This window comes from Mustela nigripes, chromosome 14 (genome assembly GCF_022355385.1).
Source record: "Mustela nigripes isolate SB6536 chromosome 14, MUSNIG.SB6536, whole genome shotgun sequence".
Classification (NCBI taxonomy): Eukaryota; Metazoa; Chordata; class Mammalia; order Carnivora; family Mustelidae; genus Mustela; species Mustela nigripes.
Genome location: NC_081570.1, coordinates 25,018,787 through 25,043,507, shown reverse-complemented (window position 1 = coordinate 25,043,507; position 24,721 = coordinate 25,018,787). Strand labels below are relative to the sequence as shown.

Here is a 24,721-nt window from a genome sequence, read left to right as displayed (position 1 = left end):
AAAAAAAAAAAAAAAAAAAAAAAAAAGAATCAGGTGAACGAGGAGTTAGTGTGTACTTTGCCAACTCTGTCGGCTCTGTTGGCAGACTGAGTTGGGAGAGAACAGAGGGAGGTGCACAGGGCATTGGAGAAAGACAGTGTTGGGATAAGAAGAGTCACAGCCTCCCACTCCAGGCTTTTGTTAAGGCCCCTGTTGGTAGAGGCAAAGCAGGCAGCTATGGTGACTTATGACTGATGGTAAAGTCAAAGCAGGCAGCTATGGTGACTTGTGACATACCAGAACCTTCTTTCCTACCTGCAGGGATGGGGCACAGCAGACAGCTCCACAGCTTGGAGTCTTCAGCCGGAGCTTGGCCAAGAAAACATTGCACAGCTCATCCAACCAGATTCTGCTCAAGTTCCACCATGATGCAGCCATGGGTGGGATCTTCGCCATAGCCTTCTCTGGTCAGTATGGAAGCCTGGCAAGGGAGGGAAGCACTGTACTCTCAAATCAGGGCCATGCTTGATCCCTGGTTCTACCATTCCCAGTTGTGTGATTCTGAATGAGTGACATAGCTTCTCAGCCTCAGTGTCCTCAGAATTATAAGAGTTAAATATGTTAACCTATGCAATATCCCCCAACACAAACCTCCATACATGTAAATTTTCCTCCTCTTCCACACTGGAAGAGAGGCACATGGCACTGATCCTTGGTGCCCAGTCCAAGCTTAGAAGCAAGAGGATAAGGCTTCTCATTCTATTCTTTCACATCAACCCACTGGTTACCCACTTACTTGGGTTCTCTAGCTTGTCCTGTAGCACATTCTAGAGGATTGTCCCACTCCAAAGGAATCCAGGACCTCTGTTGACCTCACAGGAAGTACTGTGCCCAAGTGAATTTTTGGAGAATTGAAGCAGGAGGAGCATGAACAATTCAGGGTGGATTTGTCCTTATCAACAGCCAATTTTCTTCTAAGAGTCCAAAGTTACAGATCTGAATACTTTTACATTTTTGTTATAGTGGGAGCAGGATTGAAAAACTTAAAGTTCTCTGTGGGCTTGTGCTCACCTTTAGAATAATCCTCCTATTAGAGTTTGCAGAGCATTACATATATTTGAGCTGGAATTGGGAAAGCTTGACTTTATTCCTGGATCCATCTTACAAACACTGGATTTTATCACATTTTTAAATTTTTGCCAATATGGTAGATATACGAAATAGCATCTCACTCTTTTTTTTTTTCAGTGTTCCAGAATTAACTGTTTATGCACCACATAAAGGGCTCCATGCAATACGTGCCCTCCTTAATACCCACCACCAGGCTCACCCAACCTCCTCCCCTCCTCCCCTCCAAAACCCTCAGTTTGTTTCTCAGAGTCCACAGTCTCTCATGGTTTGTTTCCCTCTCCAATTTCCCCCAACTCCCTTCTCCTCTCCATCTCCCCATGTCCTCCATGTTATTCCTTATGCTCCACAAATAAGCGAAACCATATGATAATTGACTCTCTCTGCTTGACTTATTTCATTCAGCATAATCTCTTCCAGTCCCATACAAAAGTTGGTACAAAAAGTTGGGTATTCATCCTTTCTGACAGAGGCATAATACTCCATAGTATATATGAACCACATCTTCTTTATCCATTTGTCCATTGAAAGGCATCTTGGCTCTTTCCACAGTTTGGTGACTGTGGCCGTTGCCGCTATGAACATTGGGGTAGAGATGGCACTTCTTTTCACTACATCAGTATCTTTGGGTGTTGGTGGGAATGCAAGTTGGTACAGGCACTTTGGAAAACAGTATGGAGATTCCTTAAATTAAAAATAGAGCTACCCTATAACCCTGCAATAGCATCTCACTCTTACCATGTTAATGATGAGGTGAGCATCCTTTCATGTCTTCATTGACCATTCATGCTTTCCTGCTCTATGAAATGCCTGCTTCCCATAGAGCTTTCTTCTTCTGAGGAGAGAGAAATAGCAAACAAACAGGCAACTGAAATCTTTGCAATTTGTAATAAGTTGCTATGAAGGAAACAAATAAGATGGCAAACAAAAAGGTGGGGAACTCTGCTTCATGTAGAATAATTGCGGAAGACCTGTCAAAAGACAATATTTGTAACAAGAACTAAAGAAAAAGAAGGTACATTTGCAGAGACTGGGGAGTGGGACTGGTGTGGGGGAAAGAACGTCCGCCTTTCTATAGGCAAACATTATCTTTAAATAAATTTAAGGACTAATAGGTAGAAAAGTACCTTAAGAAGAGCTATGAACAAGATTCTGCAGTATTTTTTAATGAGATAATCGGATTTGAATTACAGAGGAAAATGCCCTTGGAAACATGTAGTTTAGGAAATAGAAATAAATTTTGGAAAGCATCTGCTTCCAGGATAAAAGTCTAGACTACAAAAAAAAAAAAAAAAAAGTCTAGACTACACAGACTCCAAATAAGAAATAAATAAAAGGAGAGCTGAATGTCTTCCCTTCCTGAACAATTCAGTCCTGAAGCTGTTAAACTGGATAAAACAAAGTGAGCATAAGAATAAAGAGGGAGTCCACACTGAAGGCAACATCTGTACAGAGAGAGCTGGCATGGGGTATCAAGGCTCTGAGCAAACTGAGGAAACTCCTGAGTAGGGTAGGAGCCCCAGAAAAGTGGGGAGGGCATCCACACAGATGATCCATCAGACTCTAAGATGGGAGAGCAGGGCATTCACATAAGGGAGGAGTGGCAGTAGAGATGGGAACATGGTTCCCTATGGATGACTGATCAAATAAGTGAATAGATTAAGGACAATAGAGGGTAGGTATCTCACCATAAGAGAAGAGGGTTAGAAAAACAATCTGAGGGGTTTGAAGTGGCGGGGGATGGGAGGTTGGGGTACCAGGTGGTGGGTATTATAGAGGGCACGGATTGCATGGAGCACTGGGTGCGGTGAAAAAATAATGAATACTGTTATGCTGAAAATAAATAAATTAATATTTTTAAAAAAGAAAAGAAAAAAGAAATGTGGCAAGAGCAAAAGTTAGTATATACCCAGAGAATTGGATTAGAATTGGTGATATGAGTTTGAGCTATCGTTTTCAGTATGTGCACCTAGATGTAGACTGAGAAATGGGTGTAAATGTGGGTGTGTATACATACATGTATTCCTTACCTCTTTCCACAAAGAGGACTTGGAAGCAATGGCTCCTCGATAGCAATAAAGACGTCTAGCTCCAGATACCAGTTTCTAATGCCATCTTCCACTAAAATGGACCAGGACTCCTTAAAGAAAAGGAAACTATAGGAACAAAAATGCAGACAGCACAGAATAAAACAGTGAAACAGTGGCCTATAATGGCTGATGCCAAGCTGGCTGCTGCTTGACAGCACACAAGGAGCCCAGCCCACCAGTTAGTGTGTTAACCAGTACTGGAGTCTGATTAAGCCTCACCCCCAAGGGGAGCAAGGGGAGTGGGGACAAAGGTGAAGTGGTGGAGTCCTGAATTTCCCCCCCACCTCCCGTCTTTTGAGTTCTTCGGCAATAACATGGTAGATGCAGTATGTGCTCTGGGAGGGGAGGGATTTTTCTATAAGAAACCCAAGGCTGACAGTGGTTGTGCCTAGGTGGTGGTGTGACTTGGGGGATTTTCATTGTCTTGTTTTTTAGTATTCTACCTGCTTTCTGCATTGATCAGAAAGGTATAACTTTTTAAAAATATAATGACTAATCTACTGCAGTCAAACTAGTAACCACTATATGTTAAAAACTCAGGCTGTATTTAAGTGCAGATCCCTTTTTACTGATTTTTTTTTTTTCCTGATTTTTTTCCTGGAAGTTAAGTATGTGTTAGAAAATATTTTTTTCAGAATTTGAGAGACTTTTTTTTTTTTCAGTTTTATTGGGATACAATTGGCATATGGCACTGTGTAAGTCTAGGCATACAACATAATGGCATGACTTATGTATATTGTGAAATAATCACGGCAATAAATTCAGTTAATAGCTATCATCTCATATAGATACCCAAAAATAAGAACTCTTAGGATTTGCTCTCCATTAACAACATTCAAATATGTCAAACAGCAGTGTTACCATCATGTAACACATGATATCCCCAGTACTTATTCATCTCATAACTAGAAGTTTGTACACTTTGATCCTCTTTATCCAATTCCCTACCCAGAAAGTCTACTTTAAAGATAAGCATGTGGCTGAGATTGAAAGATACCAAATTTTTTTAAAAGCTTTATAAAAGAAAATATTAAGAATTGGTTAAGCAGGGGGACTCCTTGGTGGCTCAATCAGTTATGCATCTGCCTTCAGTTCAGGTCATGATCCTGGGGTCCTGGGATTGAGCCCTTTGTCAGGCTCTCCCTCTGCCCCTCCCCCAACTCGTGCTCGCTTGCTCTCTCTCTCTCTCTCACAAATAAATAAAATCTTTAAAAAAAAAAAAAAGAAAGAAAGAAAGAATTGGCTAAACAGAATAAGCAGAAACTTCACGCATCTACAAATTCAAAGAGTGTCCTAGAAAAATATAAGCAGAGGATAAACTGAAAAAATATTTAACAGGCAGAAGTAAGTCTTTTTTTTTTTTTTTTAAGAGAGGGAGGGGGCAGGGGCAAAGGGAGAGATGGAGAACCTTAAGCAGGCTCCATGTCCAGTGCTAGGCCCTACCTCACAACCCTGAGATCAGGACCTGAGCCAAAATCAAAAATCAGATGCTTAACCAACTGACCCACCCAGGTGCTCCCAGAAATCGATCTTAAATATGCACCAGGTTCTTCAAATTTGTAAGAAAAATAGGAGCAAAGGACTAACAGAATGTTAAGAAGAAAAACCTAGTCTATTCATCTATGAAAAAAATGTTTAACCTAACTCGTTATCAAATGTCAATTTAAAAAAAAAATGCTACCTTTTTGTTTATCTGAGTTCCATGAGGGCAAGGACTGTCTGTTTTGTTTACTCTTGCATCTTCAGTGCCTAACACAGTGCCTGACCCAGGCTAAGCCCTCCACAATCATTAAATGAGTCGGATGGAAGAATGGTAGCATCCAGTGTCAGAGAAACAGCCACTCTGTTGCTGATATCAGTTACAGCCATTTTCCTGGAGAGAAAAATGGAAGCATACATCCAATACAGGCACGGTCCTCCCTGGTTTATGTTAAGTCACGGTTAAACCTTCGTGGTTACCCCACGAGTGCCTCTTGGTTTTAATACTCACATTTTCTAAAGCTTCTATGTCTCTCAATACATTTTTCAGCCAATATATCTACAGAAAGAAAATGATTTAAATCATCAAAATATAATACAACATTTTCAACAAAACTATATATAGGAAAAGTCTCAGGTTACTTTCCAATTGCAATTGGTAAAACACTGGGATCCCAGGCAAACATTTAGAATGTGTATCTGTGTTGCTGCTGGTTCTGAGAGGTTGTGATGATGTGATGTTCACTGATGTACAGCCGTGCTGTACCACCCACAGCACCATCCTGGACACGCACCCACATTACCCTTGTTTTCAGGCTAGGGTTTCACAATGTGTCCCGCTGGGAAGGTTCGTGTGGTGCTCTATGGTATGCAAAGTGTATGTGCTAGAATGAACAGAGCCGCTGTTTTGTTACACTAGTCATTCTTGGGTGGTCATGCAGTAATGTTTCAAGTATTGAACTTCCAGCATTATGGTTTCTTGCATACACACACACACACACACACACACACACACACACACATCTTATTTTAAACACTTTCTGAGTTTGGGATTATGCACTGTAATTTTTTCCCACTTGAAGTGGTTGTAAATAGGCTCCTAGTTAGCATCTTTACACGGAACATCTGATTTCTGATAGTGGGTCACTGACATTCAGTAGGAGATGCTTTTACTTTTAAAAGGTCATACAACTTAATCATTTCTAGGTTTTTTTTCATATTTCTATTTAAATGCCAATTAGTTGACCTTCAGTGTAATATTAGTTTCAAGTGCAGAATTTAGTGATACAACACTTCCACATATCACCTGGTGTTCATCACAAGTGCAAGCCTTAATCCCCATCACCTGTTTAACCCATACCCCCCACCTCCCCTCTGGTAACCATCAGTTTGTTCTTTACACTTAAGAGTCTTTTTCTTGGTTTTACTCTTCCTTTTCTCTATATTCGTTTGTCTTGTTTCTTATATTCAATATATGAGTGAATTCATATGGTATTTGCCTTTCTCTTACTGATTTATTTTGCTTAGCATAATACTCTCTACCTCCATCCATGTCATTGCAAATGGCAAGATTTCATTTTTTTTAATGGCTTAGTAATATGGTTGTAGTAGAGTATTATATATATACACATATATATACACACATATATATGTGTGTATATAAATGAAATAAAAATATATACATATATATGTGTATATATGTGTGTGTATGTATATACATATATATACATAAAATATATCACATCTTCTTTATCCATTCATCAGCTGATGAATATTTGGGCCATATCCATAATTTGGCTATTGTTGATAATGCTACTATAAACATTGGGGTGCATATATCCTTTCAAATTAGTATTTTTGTATCCTTTGGGTAAATACCTGGTAGTGCACTTTCTAGATCCAAAAATATGCAAAGAACTTATAAAACTCAACACCTAAAAAACAAATAATCCTGTTTAAAAATGGGAAGACATGAAAAGACATTTTTCAAGAAGACATCCAGCTAACCAGCAGACACATGAAAAGATGATCAACATCACTCATTATCAGGGAAATACAAGTCAAAAATACAATAAGATACCACCTCAGACCTGTCAGAATGGCTAAAATAGGCAACACAGGAAACCACAGATGTTGGTAAGGACGCAGGGAAAGGGAAACCCTCCTGCACTGTAGATGAGTTTAATTTTCTTCCTACTGTTGTCATAGAAAATCTCATATTTTCTCTCAGGACAGTGTATTACATTTGTAATTTTTTTGAGATAATGTTCTTTGTGAAAAAGCATAATGGAGTTTGGGGGGACTTTGGAAGTAATCACAGCAGTAGCAATGGCAACAGCCGCTCTCACTTACATAGCACCAACTGCATGCCACGTAGCGAAGGGAAGGCAAGCCGTGAGCCCACGCTGAGCTTTGTCTCAGCAAAACCAACCACAAACAGTCCAGTCTCTGCCCAGAAGGGTGGTGTCCAGTGTAGAAAACCCACTGTAGCCGAAGATGTCTGGCCAATTGTCTGAAGGGAAACCAGCTGGCTTTAGTGGGCACTCACATGAGCTACACTCGGTACTTGGATGTCAAGCAGTGGGAAGAATATGGGATTTGAGAGCAGCCAGACCTAGATTCAAGTCCTATGGCACTCACTTCCTGTGTGACCTTGGCAAAGTAACCAAAGCTTTCTGAATCTCAGCTTTCTCATAAAGAGAGGAAGAACACCTCGCAGAGGCATCAGCCACCATGAGAATTAAAGGTGACAATGCGTGAAAGAGTCTCATGTAGTAGGTGCTCAGGAAATGCTTCTCTCCCCTTCCCTTCAGTGCTGGTGACTGTCACTAAGCCTCTCCTTTATTGTTGGTGTTACTATATAGCTCCTGGTTTTTGCATCAGAAACAAAGAATGACAGCAGATTTGCTAAATAGTACTTGGCTAAACTTGCCCTGTGTACAGATCAAAAGTCACTTGCATCTGTGTGGGTGAATGAGGAATGAGAAGGTGAAGAATTGAACGAGTGAATGACAACGTGCCCCAAGAATGATGCTCTTACACCAATTTGTCTACTTCTGTCTTTTCAGCTTATCCACTCACCAAATGCCCTCCTCCCACCATCCTCCCCAACGCCGAAGTCGTCACAGAGAATGAAGAATTCAACATAGGTACCCCCTCCCAAACCAGCAAGGACTGGGCAGGCGAAGAGGCGCCGGGTTGGGTTGGGGCTGGCCAGCAAGGTGCATCTCTCCCTCCCATCCGTGGAGAGAAACAGTAGGCCAAGTGCAAGATGGCTGATGTTCTGTCAACTCAATCTGCTCCAAAAATACAAACAATTCCTTTTAGCCATCACTAGGCAGAGGAGACAGGAAGGCAGTTTTCTTCTGTGATTCAAGTCAGTATGGTTTTGAGAAATGAATCCATGCAGCTCCCTACAAAAAGTTCCTGGAATGTGGAAGCTCAAGGCTGAGCTGTGAGAAGGAGGTAGCAGTTTTTCTGGGTCATTTGATTGGAGTTGACCTGAGCAGAGCACAACCCACTACTGATTGACCTGCCTGGAAGTGGGTTTTTAAGTACTAAGGTGTGCCTCGCCCAGACTTTGCCAGCAAATCCCCACATGGGTCTCTCTTTGGCAGGTGACACTGTCCGCTACAGGTGCCTCCCTGGCTTTACCTTAGTCGGGAGTGAAATCCTGACCTGCAGACTTGGAACTTACCTACAGTTTGAAGGACCACCCCCAGTATGTGAAGGTAATTGCACAGAGCCATGCCTTTGTGGGTCTCAAGTTCCTCCAAAATGTATTCTTTATCTTACTCCTCTTTATCTTCCCAGTCCCTGCCCATAAAGTAAGAGGGCATTTGGTGAATGTTTGTTTATATGAATGAATGATTGCTCTAGAGAAATTCTTAGGTCCTACTCTTAAGTGGGGCTACAGATTGCCATATAACCACTTTTATCTCTGTCTTCCTTTTTTCTAACTGGCATTCTGTGGAAATGGCCTACTAATCATTGGAAGGAAGAAGTTCTGGGACCTCAGGGAGAGGTGGGCTTGCACACCAACCTAGCGCTATTGGAGTGCAGATGTACTCAAGGTCCTATGTGCTGAACTTCACTCCAGTGTGACGCCTTGACAGAAAATGAATTAACTTCACCAAGTGATCCTTACTAAAACCAAAAACAAACTCTCCACTCAAAAGACTTCTGACCTAGGACTAGATATTTAACTGTCCTGTGCCTCAATTGTCTCATCTATAAAATGAAGATTATGATATTATTTATGCCATGGACTTACTGTGAGGAAAAATATGGGTTAATAATGTAAAGCACTTTAGAACTATGCCTGGCACATAGTTACTGCCCAGTGTGGGTTATTATTATTGTTATTAGTAGTATTACTGCTTCTGGTACTAATGCTACCAGCAAATATTCAGCAGTGTGTGGAGAAACATGTCAGCTTTTCCACCACTTTTCATAAGGCAAGAGAAGAGAATCCACAATATGGTTCATTAGTGAGAAAGAAAGAAGCCGCAGCCCTAGAATTGGGCTGCCCCAATACACTGAGAAATTCATTATCTCTAAGTTGAGCTGACCTACCCATATACACCAAACAACCAGCCCCCCTATAAAAGTGGACTTTAGCTTTGATCCTGCCCCAGAGCTTCCCTGCTTTGTTCCAGCCTTAGTTTCTCATCTCTGGCTTTGTTTCTGTGTCTACATGGCTCCAGCCTTCTTGGCTCTACTCCTATCCTCAACCTCATGCTTTCCTCTGGGACTTGGTGTTATACTTGGCTTCTCAAGATGTGACCCTTCACTGGCTTTGTTATAATATCAGCTTTATTGGGATAAACTTCATGTACCATGCAACTCATCCATTTAAATCTCTTCAGTGATTTCTAGTATATTCAGAGCTTTGTAGCCATTTATTAGATTTTTTTCACCTCAAAATGAAACACTGTACTGATGAGCAGTCAGCTTCCATTTCTTTCCAGCCCCCTTGCCCCCCCAAAGAATTCTAGACAACCACCAATCTAGTTCATGTCTCATGAAATTGACTATTCTGGATATTTCATGTTAATAAAATACCACAAGAATTTTTTTGTATGCTCAAGAAATAAAAATAAAACCTAATATTGGTAAAGAATGGAAATATCTACCATATTCATTAAGAAAAAGGATGAATACAGGTCGAAGGGTTCAGATGCAAAAAGTAGCAATGAGCTAAGGAATCAGTAAAATAGGGTAGTAAATCTAAGTAAGCAATACTGACCATAGTAGATTTAAAAATATACACACAACTGGACAAATAAATGACACTGAAAGAAAAAAAGAGTAAGTAAGCTCAGGACCCTCACTTGTTGAGGAGAAGGTTTGATATTGATTAACCCACTATGTTAGTTAAATATATAAATTAAAAATAAAGCTTAATTTTATGGATAGTTTTTAAAATTATGGATAGCCATAGTAGGTGTAAGTTCTTTTTCTAATTTTATTTTATTTTATGTTTTAAGTGTTCCAAGATTCATTATTTATGCATCACACCCAGTGCTCCCACCAATACGTGCCCTCCTTAATACCTACCACCAGGCTCACCTAACCCCCCACCTCTTTCCCCTCCAAAACCCTCAGTTTGTTTCTCAGAGTCCACAGTCTCTCATGCTTCATCTCCCCCTCCAATTCCCCCAGTTCACTTTTCCTTTCCTTCTCTTAATGTCCTCCATGTTATTCCTTATACTCCACAAGTAAGTGAAACCATATAATTGACTTTCTCTGCTTGACTGATTTCACTCAGCATAATCTCCTCCAGTCCCATCCGTGTTGATACAAAGGTTGAATATTCATCCTTTCTGATGGAGGCGTAATATTACATTGTATATATGGACCATATCTTCTTTATCCATTCATCTGTTGAAGGGCATCTTGGCTTTTTCCAGTTTGGTGATTGTGGGAATGCAAGTTACTATGCATAAGTTCTAAAACCATAATCAAAAATAAGGATAAAGAGAACTCAATTAATCCAATAGAAACATTAAAGAAGAGAAAAAATCATGGTAAACTGAAAACACAAAATAAGGTAGAAAAACCAAATGCAAATATATGTGTAACCATAGTAAGTTAACTCAGTAAAACTGCTAATCAAAAAAAAGAGATTTTCAGATTAGTTAAGTAAAAAAATTTAATTGTAGGCTTTCCATAAACTTAGACTTGAATATCTTCATCTGCCTCCCTAAAGACATAACTAGAAGGGTCACTCATCCCTGGTATGAAAAAAAACTTTGAAAAAGTAGCAAGTACGAACCTCTAAAATCTAAGGTCGCAAAAATCCATCAAAAATAAATAACAGTCATAAACTTCTATGTACCTAACAATATAGGTTTGAAATATATAAGGAACATTGACAGAATTTTAGGGAGAAGAGGATAAATTCATAATTACAGTTGGAGATTTTCACACACCTCATCCAATGACACACCAAAAATAAGTAGGTACATATAATATTTGAATGATATAGTTATGTCAGTTGGTAAGTTTTTGCTACATAAAAACCATGCCAAAATTTAGAGGTTTTAAATAATAACCACTTATTTCCTACAAAAGACACAGTTTAAATATAAGTACCAGATAGCTTGCAAGAAAAGAAAAGAAAAAGATATATCATGCAAATGGTAAACATAAGAAACATAAAGAAATTTTGGATAATATTGCAAGCAAGGAGTATTATCAGAAATAGATTTTATAATGACAATTGAGTCAATTCCATTATGAAGGATATATATGTTATATGGAGATGATAAAGGAGCTTCAAAACACATGAAGGAAAAATGGACAGAATTAAATGTGAAAAAGAAAAGGCAAACTACAGAATAAAAGAAGATATTCATCATACATATATTTGTTTAAAGGACTTGTATCTAGGCTATGTTAAGAAATTTAACAACTCAATAATAAGACAGTACAATAAAAATATGGACATGTATTGCATGGAGCACTGGGTGTGATGCATAAACAATGAATTCTGGAACACTGAAAAGAAATTCAAAAAATAAATTTTAAAAAATATGGACAAAAGACTTGACTAGACACTTTGTAAAATAAGATATATGAATAGCCTATAAGTATACGAAAAAATGCTAAAACATCGTTAGTCATCAGGAAAATGCAAATTAAAACCCTAATGAAATACTACTACTACACACCCACTAGAATACCTCAAATTTAAGACTGAAAATACCAAGTGTTGACAAGAATGTGGAGGAAGTAGAATTTTTATACATTGCTGGTTGGGATGTAAAATTATACAGTTACTTTGGAAGACTGACTGGTAGTTTCTCTCAAAGTTAAACATACACCTGCCCTACTGCCCAGCAATTACACTCCTTGTTATTTTCCCAAGAGAAATGAAAACCCATATCCACAAAAGGACTTGTATATTAATTCCATAATAATCCCAAACTGGAAGCAGCCTAAATGTTAATAATAAATAGAAAGAATGAAAAACCAGAATACTGTGATTGCTACAGAGCAATAAAAATAAATGAAGTAGTAATACACGGAACACCATGGATTGAATCTTAGAAACATTATGTTTAGCAAAAGAAACCAGACACAAAAATAACACGTCTGATTCCAATTGTATGAAATTCTAGTACAATCAAAACTAATCTGTTGTTATAGAAATAGTATCAGTGATTTCCTGGAGGCTGGGGCAGATCATACTAATTAATTACAGAGGGGCCTGAGAGAACATTCTGGAGTGATGATAATAATCTATCCTGATTACTGCACACCTAAAATCTGTTCATTTATTGTACATAAATTATATCTCAAAAATTTTGAACTTTAAAGAGAAGTTAATGAGTTATAAAACAGAAAAACATCCTTACTGATCAATAAAAAGAAGTACCTGGAACAAAGAGTGGCAAAATAATCTAACCATTAGGTGAGTTAAACAATGGGAGAAAGCAGCAATATACAAAAAATAAGAAAGGGAAAATGGAATATAACCATTGAAGCAAGAGAAAATTTTAAATTATGAGACCACCTTGTACAAACCTATGCCAATAAATTAATGATTTGATACAAAATATTTTCTAGAAAGGTGTAATTTAATAAAATGGAGCTCAGTGGATAGAAAGTTTATACTTTCCTAATTCTTTAAAAGAACTAGAGAATGTTATCAGAGGAAACCCCATCAAAGACATCAAGACTGGATGGTTTCGTGGAAGAATAAACTTCTAAATAAACTACTAAACCATCAAAGGCCAGACATCTTGAGCATACAGGGAAAGAAAAACTTGTCAACACTAATGCTCAGATCTGATAAAGTTGCGCACAAAAAGGCAAACCTGTGGACCAATCTCATTTGAGAAATCATGCCTATTTCCCCTCAGTGGGGGAGTTTCAGTTAGGGGAGAGCTACAAGAGCAGCCCTGGTAACAGCTGGAGAGTACCACGAAGCTTGGGGGGATGTAAATATCACCACACTTCAGCGACCTGGAGGTATCAGTTTTGTAAAATGAGGAGCATTTCAAAATCAAGTCTGTTTTCCTCCATTTGTTTTTCTTCCCCATTTGCAAAATAAGAAGGAAGTTCTCTCTGGAGAAGCTAGTTAGTACCTTTCAAAGCTATTCAAAAGGGGTGGGGAGGGGGGGTGCCTGACTGTCTCAGTAGAGCATGTGACCCTTGACCTCGGGGTTATGAGTTTGAACCCCATGTTGGGCATAGAGAGTACTTTAAAAAAAAAATGTGTGTGTGTTGCAAAGCTACTCAAAGGTGTCCCAGATGAGCTGTGTGAATTTGGGGTCACAGCAAGCACTTTTGCCTGTTAGCCCAGACCCCGTGCTGATTAGCAAGTCCCGTTTCTGTGAAGGCAGAAGGTTTGAAGGAAGCAGTGGAGACAGGTGGAGACTGAGTGGCTCAATCTCCTCCCCAGAACAGCCTCATCTCAGATTATGATTCAGGATTGCCCTTGGCTGTGCAGTTCCAGACGCTCTCCTTTGTCAGTGTCCTAGAATCCAGTACATTCAGGAAGTCTGTTAAAGGCACATACACAGCAAAATCCCAATTTCTCCATTTGTAGTGACTGGGACACTTGCCACTGCTGCCCAGGCCATGCCTCTTTCATGCCTGAAGAAGATGATTCAGTCCTCAGAACTTAACTGTGACGTCTTCAGCCCGAACAAAGGGAGGGAGATCATCCTGAAGTTGGCTTCACATAGGAAGTAGTGACAGGTCCCTGTACTGCAGGAGAGAGCACCCCTCTGGCAGCCGGGGTGTGCAGGGCTCCTCAGAACCAGCATCTTCTCTCACCTCCCTGGTGACAGACACAGGAAATCCAATCTAGCCCCTCCAGCAACTCCTTTCCCAAATTCTACATTGACTATCTTCCTTAGGCTGCCATGTTTTCTTAAGTTATCTTAATACTACTAATCAGGCCACAGCCAAGCTCTGCTGGTTCCTTCTGTTCCTGGTATAATTACATCATTATCATTATCATCTCTACAGTTTATGAAGACATTGTGTTGCATGCCATAGATATATTGTTCCCTATAATATCATAGATATTATAATATTAATTTACAATGGTATAATATGTTATATAATGCAATAGCCTTGTAAGGCAGGTGTTACCGTTCTGCATCAGAGGTAGAGATGCCATTGCACAGAGAGGAAATAATTTGTTCAAGACCACACAGCTAGTAAGAGACCAAGGTGGGCTATAAATCCAGATGTGTTTGACTCAAAGCTCCATATACTTACATCTGCCCTATACTCTTTTTGTACACATAAATCCCATTTAATAGAATAACTCTTGGATTTGGGGACACTTTCTCTTGTCTGCCTGTCTGTATTATTGTCAGTTTTACTCCAAAGACCATATCTGAGCTAGGAAGTAATGCCAACCAACTGACCAGGCCTGAATCCCAGCAACATAGTAACATTGACACAGAATCTGAGGTCACTTCATGCCATGGAGCAGTGTAATGATGGGCCTTGGGGTCTTGTTTGAATGTGCTCAAATACTCGTGTTCCAGTGGTTGTCTTTTGTACCAGGGAAATGTGTTGGCCCTGGTTCCCTTTCCATCCCATATACCTGATATTTCTCTTTCTTTCTTCCAAGTACACTGCCCAACAAATGAGCTTCTGACAGACTCCACAGGTGTGATCCTGAGTCAGAGCTATCCAGGAAGCTATCCCCAGTTCCAGACCTGCTCCTGGCTGGTGAGAGTGCAACCCGACTACAACATCTCCCTCACAGTGGAGTACTTTCTCAGTGAGAAGCAGTATGATGAGTTTGAGATCTTTGATGGTAAGTCAGTCAAATGTTGAATAGTTGCCTGCTGCAGATGGCAGATTTGCTTCTGAACCCTAGGGATCTGTGCCATTACCTCCCCATTAGAGCTTTCCTAAAGCCCCATGCAACATCTTTCTCTACCACAGAAACCCCAGTACCATGGGCTCCAGTAGATTGTATGGCCCATGGGGCAGGGATGCTTTGTTGCCACCTAGTACTGCTACAGAATGCTTTCTTACTCCAGCCCCTACTCAACATTAGCACCTTGCATGTCACCCAATAAATGGATCACAGCAGTATTCCCACATGAAGAGTATGCCGCCTCTGAACTCAAAGGGGTCTACCAAGTATTATGCTTTTGTCTTTGTAGTAGAAGGGAAAAGGCACACTTCCTCTTTAATTTGGACAGAATGTTTCAGGTGTCCTTAAACCACTGGGGAAATTTCACCTGCCTCTTTGTAGGACTTATCTCTTACCCTCTGGAGCCCTGTGTCTTACAAAAGCATCTACACTAATTGTCCCTTCTGGCTCCTCAGAGGCAATTAATACGATCTCCTCCTAGAGAGAGTCAATATGTCATATCCTGCAGGATGTCCAGATGGTCCACATCTTTTCATACTATATTCTGATAGTGAGCAGGAGAATTAACATAGCTCTGGGGCAAGACCATGAATGTATACTGTTGTCTATCTTGTGAATGCAAATTGCTTATGATCCTCCTTTCTGATGGGTCTGGAAAGAGCGTCTTGTTAGATCAATAACTGCATTTCATGCAACCCAGGCAGTGTTAATCTGCTCTAATGAAGATACAACATCTGGCATAGCTACTACAATTGAGGACTACCACTTGGTTAAGTTGGTACTGTGAGATGGACCTGGGCCAGGACTCCATTCATTACCAGCTCCAACCCTCAGACACTTCTAACAGAGGGGCCATGATAGTGTTTTGGGTTCCCAGGTATCAGCATCAGTTCACATTCTGTATCCAAAATCTTTGGAATACCTGAACATTCCTTTTTCTCCAGTATTCAGTTGCCTGAGGAAATAGCAGTACATTTTTCTTGGGCAAAGACTGAGAGAATCACTACTATATAAGTTGATGCCATTTTGTTGGGTCCTTTTTCATGGGAACCCAGTTTCTCCTTCAGCCAAAGTGTTCTGGAATGAAATGGAACCTGGCTCAGGTCTCCAAACTGAGTGACAGGTTGCAACTTTCCATTGGGGTCAGCTTTCCTCACTGTTTTGACTATATGTTCATGATGTTTTGTTCATATATTCATATATCGGGGGGCTTTCCATCTATCTTGCCCTTAAGAATATCATGTTCTGTGAGACACCACCATAGATCCTACAGGTTAGACCCTCCCCACTACCATTCCAACCTTGCTTCCCATTTTAGCAATTACACTAGCCTCACTTAGACTGTTAAGTGCCTCCGCCTGGCTCCTGTATTCTAGAATCTTCTCATCCCCATTAATACTAGGAAGCCCAATTCTGTGACAGCATCTCCTTCCATCAGTTTAGGTGATAGAGGACAGCTGTTACTCAGGTTGTCGATGGTGCTGGTGCTCACCCCCTCCATCAGTGTGTTCCTCGTTGCTTTAGGAACTGGAGTATTCCCCCAGGTCCTTCTGAGGGACACGGTCAGCTAGTGGGCATTTTGGTCTGATGTGATAGACCTATTCTGGCATGCCACTTTTCTGAGCCTTCTGACCCCTTCCTTCACAGTTTGTCACAGCGGCTCCGATGGCTCTATTTTGTTTAATGTGTCCCATTATCTTTGCCAAGCTTCCACAAGCTGTCTTGGCAGATATCAGAACCATCACTCAGGGCTATTTCCAGGGCAATAAATCCTGTTATGGATTATCGAGCTTTACACTCTGCCTTCCTTGTACTAGCCACCTTAAGACACACTCCCAGGCATTAAATGTAGGAAAAAAGAAGAGGGAGGGCTTTCTGGAAGAACCTTGGAAGGGAATATTGAGGAGCTCTTTTATGTATGACATTGAGACACGATGTTTGACTGTAGCTTTTCTCTATGACAAGCACTGAGCTATTTTAAGTGTGCATGTGAGAAGTAGGTGGCAAAGTAGAAGTTCCCAGTTTGCAAACCAGTTCTTACATTAACCAGCTGCTTGATGTTGGCAAGTCCCAAGATGGCAAATAGATTTCATCTTACCTGCCGACTCCTGTAGGTTGGCAGTGACATCCTGGAGCACTGCTTTAGGGCTCCGGAGAAGAGACCACCCAGCGTAGTACCTGGGGATCCAAAGAAAGGACAGAAGAACAGACCATTGCACTGACCCTGACTGTCTCAGCCTAGTCTCATTTCTTGAGGAGTAGAAACAAAAGGTGGTTGCATTTGAGGTATCGGATCAAGGTACCTACTCACTTGCAACTGTGCGTGTCTGTCATCCTGTGTCCTGTACTCTCGCCCAGGTCCTTCCGGACAAAGTCCTCTGCTGAAAGCCCTCAGTGGGAATTACTCAGCTCCCCTGATTGTCACCAGCTCAAGCAACTCTGTGTACCTGCGCTGGTCATCTGACCACGCCTACAACCGGAAGGGCTTTAAGATTAGGTATTCAGGTGAGTAAAACATAAGGACACATAGGAAGAGCCACAGCCCCTGATCCCCTGAAGTTGCTTACACAAAACACCCAAGGAAGCCATGGGCCATATCCCCATCAATGACAGAGGCCCTCCACAGGAACTAATAGCTTCTCTCCTCTGAACCTCTCTCGCTACAGCTCTACAAGTGTCCCCAACAGTCTCCACCTACCCTCTTCTGCTCCTTTCCCCACTATAAGCTCTTCCATCTCCTCTGCTCCTATGGACAGCCTATATTGGTCTTTTGGATAAGTTTATTACATATCATCTGATAATATCTCTAAGGTGATCCCATGCCCAACGTTGTTGACATGTTAACACAAGTTCCTTACAATTGAGGAACCCTAAGACATGGGTCTCCAACTGGGAAGTGTTAGCCAGGCAGCAAAAGATGGCCTATATTTTAAGTCCAAGGGCCTCTCTTCTGCTCTGTCCACCACAACTGTCGGGCAGAGGCAAACCCAGGGTCACACCAGGCAGGCGGCTGACCAGCGCCATGGTCTATAAGGAGCACAGAAAGATCGCTGGAAATGTAAGAAGATGGGGGGGAAGAAATGACATTTATCTGAAATGACATTTACTGTCTGTGGTTGGAAAGAAAACTTGATAAGCATCCCAGTGCCCATTTTGAAGGGGAGTGTGTCCATAAACTGGCTGGGCTCCGCCAGCATGGAGGCAGAGAGGAATTAACTAAAGACCCCGAGGCATTCTGGGAGATGAGGCTGAGGGGCGCCTAGAAAGAGAAGGACATTTTCTACCTCAGAGTCCATGTTCTCTACAAACTGAACCGGAAATCCTTTCCCCCATGCACATTAAAGGAAGGGTAGCTTCATGAGCCCCAAGGGAAGTGATCAGCTGTGTCACCAACTAGCCAAATGATTATTAGACAAGTCACTTACCCTCTCCAGGCTTCAGTGTCCTTGGGATGAAAGAGAAACCTTACAGCAGCTGTCAGGGACATTCAGGCAGCTTCCAGGGGTTCCTGGCAGCTCTCACAGGGGAGATACAACAGTGTGATGGTCACTACATGGAGAATTGAAAGTGACCAGGAGGTGCCCTTTCCTTGATGTTCTGAAAGACTGATCACATCTGGGGGTAATGTGTCAGGCGTAACTGGAATACCTGTTCATAGAAAGTTGATTCACTACATGGTGAAACCATTAGAACTTAATGAAAATACAGTAGACTTGCGTACTTTGCCCACACATCAGTTGCCATGACTCAGGATATTTTATACCTGAGACTCTGTTCTGATTGAGGTAAACACATAGGTTGATCGACGCAGGTGGCAAAGCAGGAGCCAGGAAACACGTCTGGCCTGGAACGGAGGGCTTTCAAACCCCATTTCACCAGCAGAGCGATGTGATCGCCAAATAAGAGTCCAGAGGACCTCACCTTGGGGTCTCATCCTCCCCTGTTGCATGCCTGCCTGGCAGACCGAGGCGGGGAGTCTTCGAGCCAACAGAAGTACGTGGTCAGAGTGTTCCCCGGTCACCCCCATTCCCGGCCTCACAGAACATCCCCTGGGGATCCTCGGCAGGAATCTTTAGGGTCAGCCCCCTGAGGCTGGGATTTTTTTGTTTTGTTTTGTTTTTGAGGCTGGGATTTTTGCCTGTGTTCTTTACTGTGGTACTCCCAGCACTTAGAATATCTCCTGGCATGTAATAAACCCTCCACATCTGTTTGTCGAATAAACGAATGAAATTGGCTGAAGCCATGTGCCAAGGGGGAAGTAGGGCTGTGGATGTGTGTCCTGGATTGCCATGCTCCCTCTCCCCTGGCCCCCTACAACAGAAAGGAGAAGGGCCACTTACTGAGCACCAGATGCCCTGCACGAGGGCGGGGGCTTTACAAACACAATCCCATTTAAATTGTCCAAAAGCCTAGGAGGTGGCCATTTCCCATCCCAATACACAGAGGAGGAGAGGAGACCTCAATGAGCTTCAGGGCTGTGTCCCATGTCACAAACCTGGAAAGGTCAGAACTAGGACCCCAGAGTCCACACCCCTCCAGTCACACTGTCGTGGAGCCAGCCCCTCACTGCCCGGATCTAGATCCCGCGCCTCTTCGGGAGCTGATGGGTTTCAAGAGCCTGAGCTCAGCAGCATGGGCCGCACTGCGTCTGGGCCACGAAAGAGATCCAGGGCTTCATGGCTTCTTCTCTTCTTTCCTTTTCTTTGGCTTTTACTACACTGATCAACCATTTTCAATATCAACTGCTCAGACCTCCCTAAATACCAGAGGACCCAGCAGTAGCAAAGACAAGGAAATGGGACGGGGAGGGGGAAAAAGGAGCTGGGGCATGCAGGGAAGCACACATCCGTCTTCCTGCTCGCGTGTGGTCCCCTGAGCCTCATTTTGTCGTCCAGCTCCCTACTGCAGCCTGCCCAGGGCTCCACTCCATGGCTTCCTTCTGGGCCAGCCCAGCACCCAGCCCGGAGGCTCCGTCCACTTCGGCTGCAACGCCGGCTACCGCTTGGTGGGACACAGCATGGCCATTTGTACCCGGCACCCCCAGGGCTACTATCTGTGGAGCGAGGCCATTCCTCTCTGTCAAGGTGAGGAGCATGTGGAAAGAGGGTGACACGTGGCTTGGATCCTCCTCATCTCTTGGGCTCATCCCAGGACCATCACTTCCAAATGTGGGTGTCCTCATTGATAATTAATTCATTCTTTCAATGAACATATATTGAGGATCTGTAAGATCTCAAGCCCTGGGGATATACATATGCATAAAACAGTATCTATGTTTTCAAAGCAAGGCGGGAGATGGATATGTAGCCACATAAATGCAAAATGGCAGAGGAAGGAAGTGCTGTATCAGGAATACAGACAGTGTTGTGGGAGCCCAGAAGTAAGATGGGACATACTTCTCCCTAGGGAGGGCTCCCCTCTTCTGGGCTCGGGCTTATAGAGCAAGTGGGGTGTTTGGGGCCAGGCATTGGCAAGGTAACATTCTAGGCAACAGCAAGAGCATTTGCAGAACCCCGAACCGGAGAGAGATCACAAGATATGCAGAGCAGCTTGGGCTGGCGGAAGCATTAGATCAGAAGAGGTGAGGGGCAGAGGTGACCAGGAAGCAACAGAGGCTCACCATAATCATTACCCACAATCAAGCCCATGATCTGTACCAGGTGTTTGCATGCATTGCCTTTCATAATTGATGGGATTTGTTTTCCCTTAAAGTAATATAATTCAGACGAGAGATCTGGGGGGGAAAGGAATCTATAGATAATGCAAAGGGCTGCTGGAGGGGAGGTGGGCGGGGTGGGGGGGTTGAATGGGTTGAATGGGTTAAATGGGTGATGGGATTAAGGAGGGCAGATGTTATGATGAGTCCCAGGTGTTGCATGTAAGTGATGAATCGGTAAATCCTACAGCTGAAATTAATATTACACTGTATGTTAACAAACCAGAATTTGAATAAAAACTTGGCAGAAGAAAAATGACGTATTATCCCATCAACTGAGATCACAGTGTAACATTTCAGCACATTTCCTTTGATCTTTTATGTATTGTTTATAAAAATGGCATCCTCGGTGTACAAAGCTCTTAATATTTTCTTAACATCTGTCACATAATTAAATATACTTCCTTGTCACTATTTTCAGTGGTGGCATAGTGGTACGGAAAAATGTCATGTATTTAAGTATCATCCTAATGGTCATTTGAATCTTTCAATTTTTGATACTGTAAACAGCACTGCTATTAAGATCTTCATAATTCCATCATTATGAACATCCACATTTATTTCTTAAAATAAGTTCCCAGAAATGAGATCGTTGAACCATAATCTATGCAAAATCTACAGCTTTTGACACTCACTGCCCTCGAGGACATTTGCCTTCACCTAACTTCTACCAGCACGGGAAAGTCCTCTTTTCTCCCACATTCACAACATTGTGTACTGCATTAAAAAAATAAATAAAAAGGAAAGGAAAATTTTGCTAATGATACAGACAAAACGAGAAATGACACTCTTTCTTGTTCTTTTGATTCCTAGTGTGGTGACAGACTCTTTAGTGACATCTGTCATCTCTGACCCTCACAACCTTCTCGCCTCTGCCTGAGATTCCTCAAACAATGTGTCATTAGCATTCTGTTTGATGCCCTAAGAAAAGGTCCCAGAGAACAGACTGATCACAAATGGCAAATGTCATTTGGCTTTGGTCTCCGTGTCTCTAACTGTATCAACACAGACAAGTCTTTCTTCTGAAGCGCTAGTTGAAAACCACCATGCCTCTCATCTCTGTTTCCTTTTGTAACTTCCCAAAACTAAGCCCCTCTAGGCTTTTTTGTACTCATCTCCATACTATTTTGTACCCAGACCCAGCCCCAAGCTTCCCACTGATGCCATTGCACTCAGCCATTCCTCCTGAGCTCTCTGGAATCCCAGTTCCCTGGCCAACCAGCATATACCCTTGGTCACTATCCAGAAAGCTGTCTTCACTTCTTCCCTCCACAAAGACTGATTCTCCTCTAAGAACATGAATGCTGGGGCCCTTTCAAGTAAAGGGTCCCCATAACCCAGGGCCAGGAAAGGCCCAGCATTCTTCCAATTCCATATTGCTTCTTCCAAACCATGACTTTCCACCAACAAATATATCTCATTAGAGATCTTGTGCCTTCTAGTGCTTTTGCTCTCATTCCCCAACCCATTCTTTCACTACATATTCTCTCCCTCAGAGATCTCATTCCACCATAAGCTTCCTCTGTCCCTTCCTCTCCTACTTCAATTCTGTCCCTTCCTCTTGGGTTCTGTCCCTTCCTCTCCTACCCATAAGAAGTGCCCTTCATACCTCAGGGTGTAGGGACTGTTTTGGCATGGAGATCAGGAGACATGATTTTAGTGTCTCAGACTGGGAAGGTATCCTCTGTCCTCTTAGTTATCTGCACGGGAAGAGCTGGGCCAAGAGCAGTGAGAAGTGACTGCTGTCAACTTCCTTCATCTGCTATCTCCAGATTGACTGACCCCTTCATGCAAAATATCAGTACGAACCTAAGTATTTCTTCAGAAAAGTTCAAGAAACAAATGCTTTTCATTGATCACAGTTTGACTACTCTAGTACCACCAAAGGAGCTTACAGTCTTGCCACTTAGACTTTAAAAGAGCATCCTATTCAAATGCTTCTCATTTCTTCATTCCACATTTTCTCCTCAGTTCCTCCCTATTTACTCATTCCTTCTGTTTTCCAGTCTTTGAAACCTTCTTCCATCTTGATATCCCAATCCCTGTCCCCTTGAAGAGTCCATCCTTCCCTGTATCATAATGAAGCCCTGGCCCTGTGTCTCTTCTGAATTCTAGTAGCATTGAGGATCACTGTTCGCCAATGTGCATGGGGACTTCCTCTGCTTGTGCTGGCTCTGAATGAGGGAGGTCTGAGCTCTAGACAACTTATAGAGGAGGGGGTAGTTGAGGGACAACAGTGGGTACCCTGATTAATTCCCCTCCATCTGTACTAGCTCCTGAACTATCGAAGGGGAAACATGATTTGTGTTGATTTCTTTCAAAGGCAACCCAAGCTACTCCTACTTAAGTAATATGTGTTCCTCCAATAAACATAGTGTTGACCCTACTCCTTATATAATGACCACGACCATGTGCTGCATATCTGTGTTTCCTGAGCTGTCACCTTGAAATTCCTTTTCTTTGTACTCCTGTGTTAGCACTACCACTTTTTAATATTTTTATATCCCATATCATACCTTTCTTGGTTTTTACCTCCTTATTGATGGAGCATAGCCTTAAGTAAATTCCTCATAAAGCATTCACAAGAAGGAAATTCTCTGAGTCTTTAAATGTCTGAAAATGTCTTTACTTTTGCCCTCATAAGTGCTTGGTAGGTTAACCAGGTAAAATTCTAGATTACAGATCATTTCCTTAAGTAATTTGTTCCATTATCTTTAGACATTCATTGTTGCTGATGGGAAATGTGATGCCAGTCTGATTCTCATTCCTTTGCAGGGATGTCCTATTTTTTTTCTCTCTCTGGGAACTTGTAGGAACTTGTCTTTCATCTTCTGAAATTCCATGATGCTATATCTAAGAATGGCTCTCTTTGCATCCATTTGGCTCCCTTTCAATCTGAAAACTTGTGTCTTTCCAGCTCTAGGAAATTTTCATCTGTGATCTCTGTTCTCTCTGGAAATCCGACCTGTTGGAAGTTGGACCTCCTGGATGTTGACCTCCTATGTTTTCAGTCCTTTTTTCTCATTTTCGGTTTCTGTCTTTTTGGTCTATATTCTGGGAAATTCCCTTTCCTTTTAATCTCCAGCCCTTCTATCTTAATACTTACTTTAGCAATCATATTTTTAACTTAAAAGAGCTTTTCCTTGTTCTGTTGTCATTGTTCTTTTTTCAAAGCCCTTTGTTCTCATTTTATGAATACAATATGTCACCTTGACTTTCTCAGATACCTCCCAATCAAAAGCTTAAAGCTTATGTATCTTCTATTTCCTGAGTTAGCTCTGTTTTCTAAAAGAGAACTTTATTTCTATTTGTTTCTCTTTTTAATCTTATCTTTGTTTATGTCTCTCATGCTACTGGTTGTCTTCATATGTACAGTTATCCCTGGTTAATCCTATTTTAAAGGAAAGGCAAAGCTGATTTTTCCAGGTGGCAGATGTGGGTTACCTTTATTGTGATTACATACAGGTATCTTTGCCCACTAGGTCTCCCTTGTGAATAAGAAGTTGAGTTGTGAGTATGTAGCAGAGATGAGCAGGCAGAGGGGCAGCCTTTAGGCCGAGAGCTCTTAAATCCTAGAATTAGAACAGCTTTACTTTGAGATGCCATCTCACACCTGAGCAACCCTGATTCTCTCAAGGGATTTCTATTTTTTTTTTCTTAGGTGGGAAAGAAAACCCTCTCTATTTTATTTGGAGACTAGATTCCTGGATACCTCTACACTGTATTTGTAAGAAAAGATGGAGGAGAATTGGTGTCACACTATAGCTCCCTCATATTTTAAGATGCAGCTTCTCGGCGCCACTTAATCTATCAACACACTTCGATCTGCATTCCATCTCCCTAAGTTTTTTGAAGTCTCCGCTGCTGCTGATCCTCCCATTTTGTTTATTGTTATGAGGCATTTCTACTTTACTGGTCTTTACTATAACTTTATTAGGGCCTTGGGGGAGAAGAAAGATTAAAACATCTTCTCAG

The 24,721-nt window shown here is 41.8% G+C and overlaps 1 protein-coding gene across 1 annotated transcript in view; it reads left to right on the top strand.

Annotated features, from left to right (window-relative positions):
• The window catches only part of CSMD2 (CUB and Sushi multiple domains 2), a 611,427-nt gene that overhangs the window by 518,476 nt on the left and 68,230 nt on the right, over nt 1-24,721 (top strand). The window contains exons 44-49 of the mRNA XM_059377195.1: nt 301-446; nt 7,745-7,825; nt 8,294-8,407; nt 14,776-14,964; nt 17,389-17,535; nt 19,926-20,114. Coding sequence (XP_059233178.1) covers nt 301-446; nt 7,745-7,825; nt 8,294-8,407; nt 14,776-14,964; nt 17,389-17,535; nt 19,926-20,114 — 866 coding nt within the window. The remainder of the gene's footprint in view (nt 1-300; nt 447-7,744; nt 7,826-8,293; nt 8,408-14,775; nt 14,965-17,388; nt 17,536-19,925; nt 20,115-24,721) is intronic.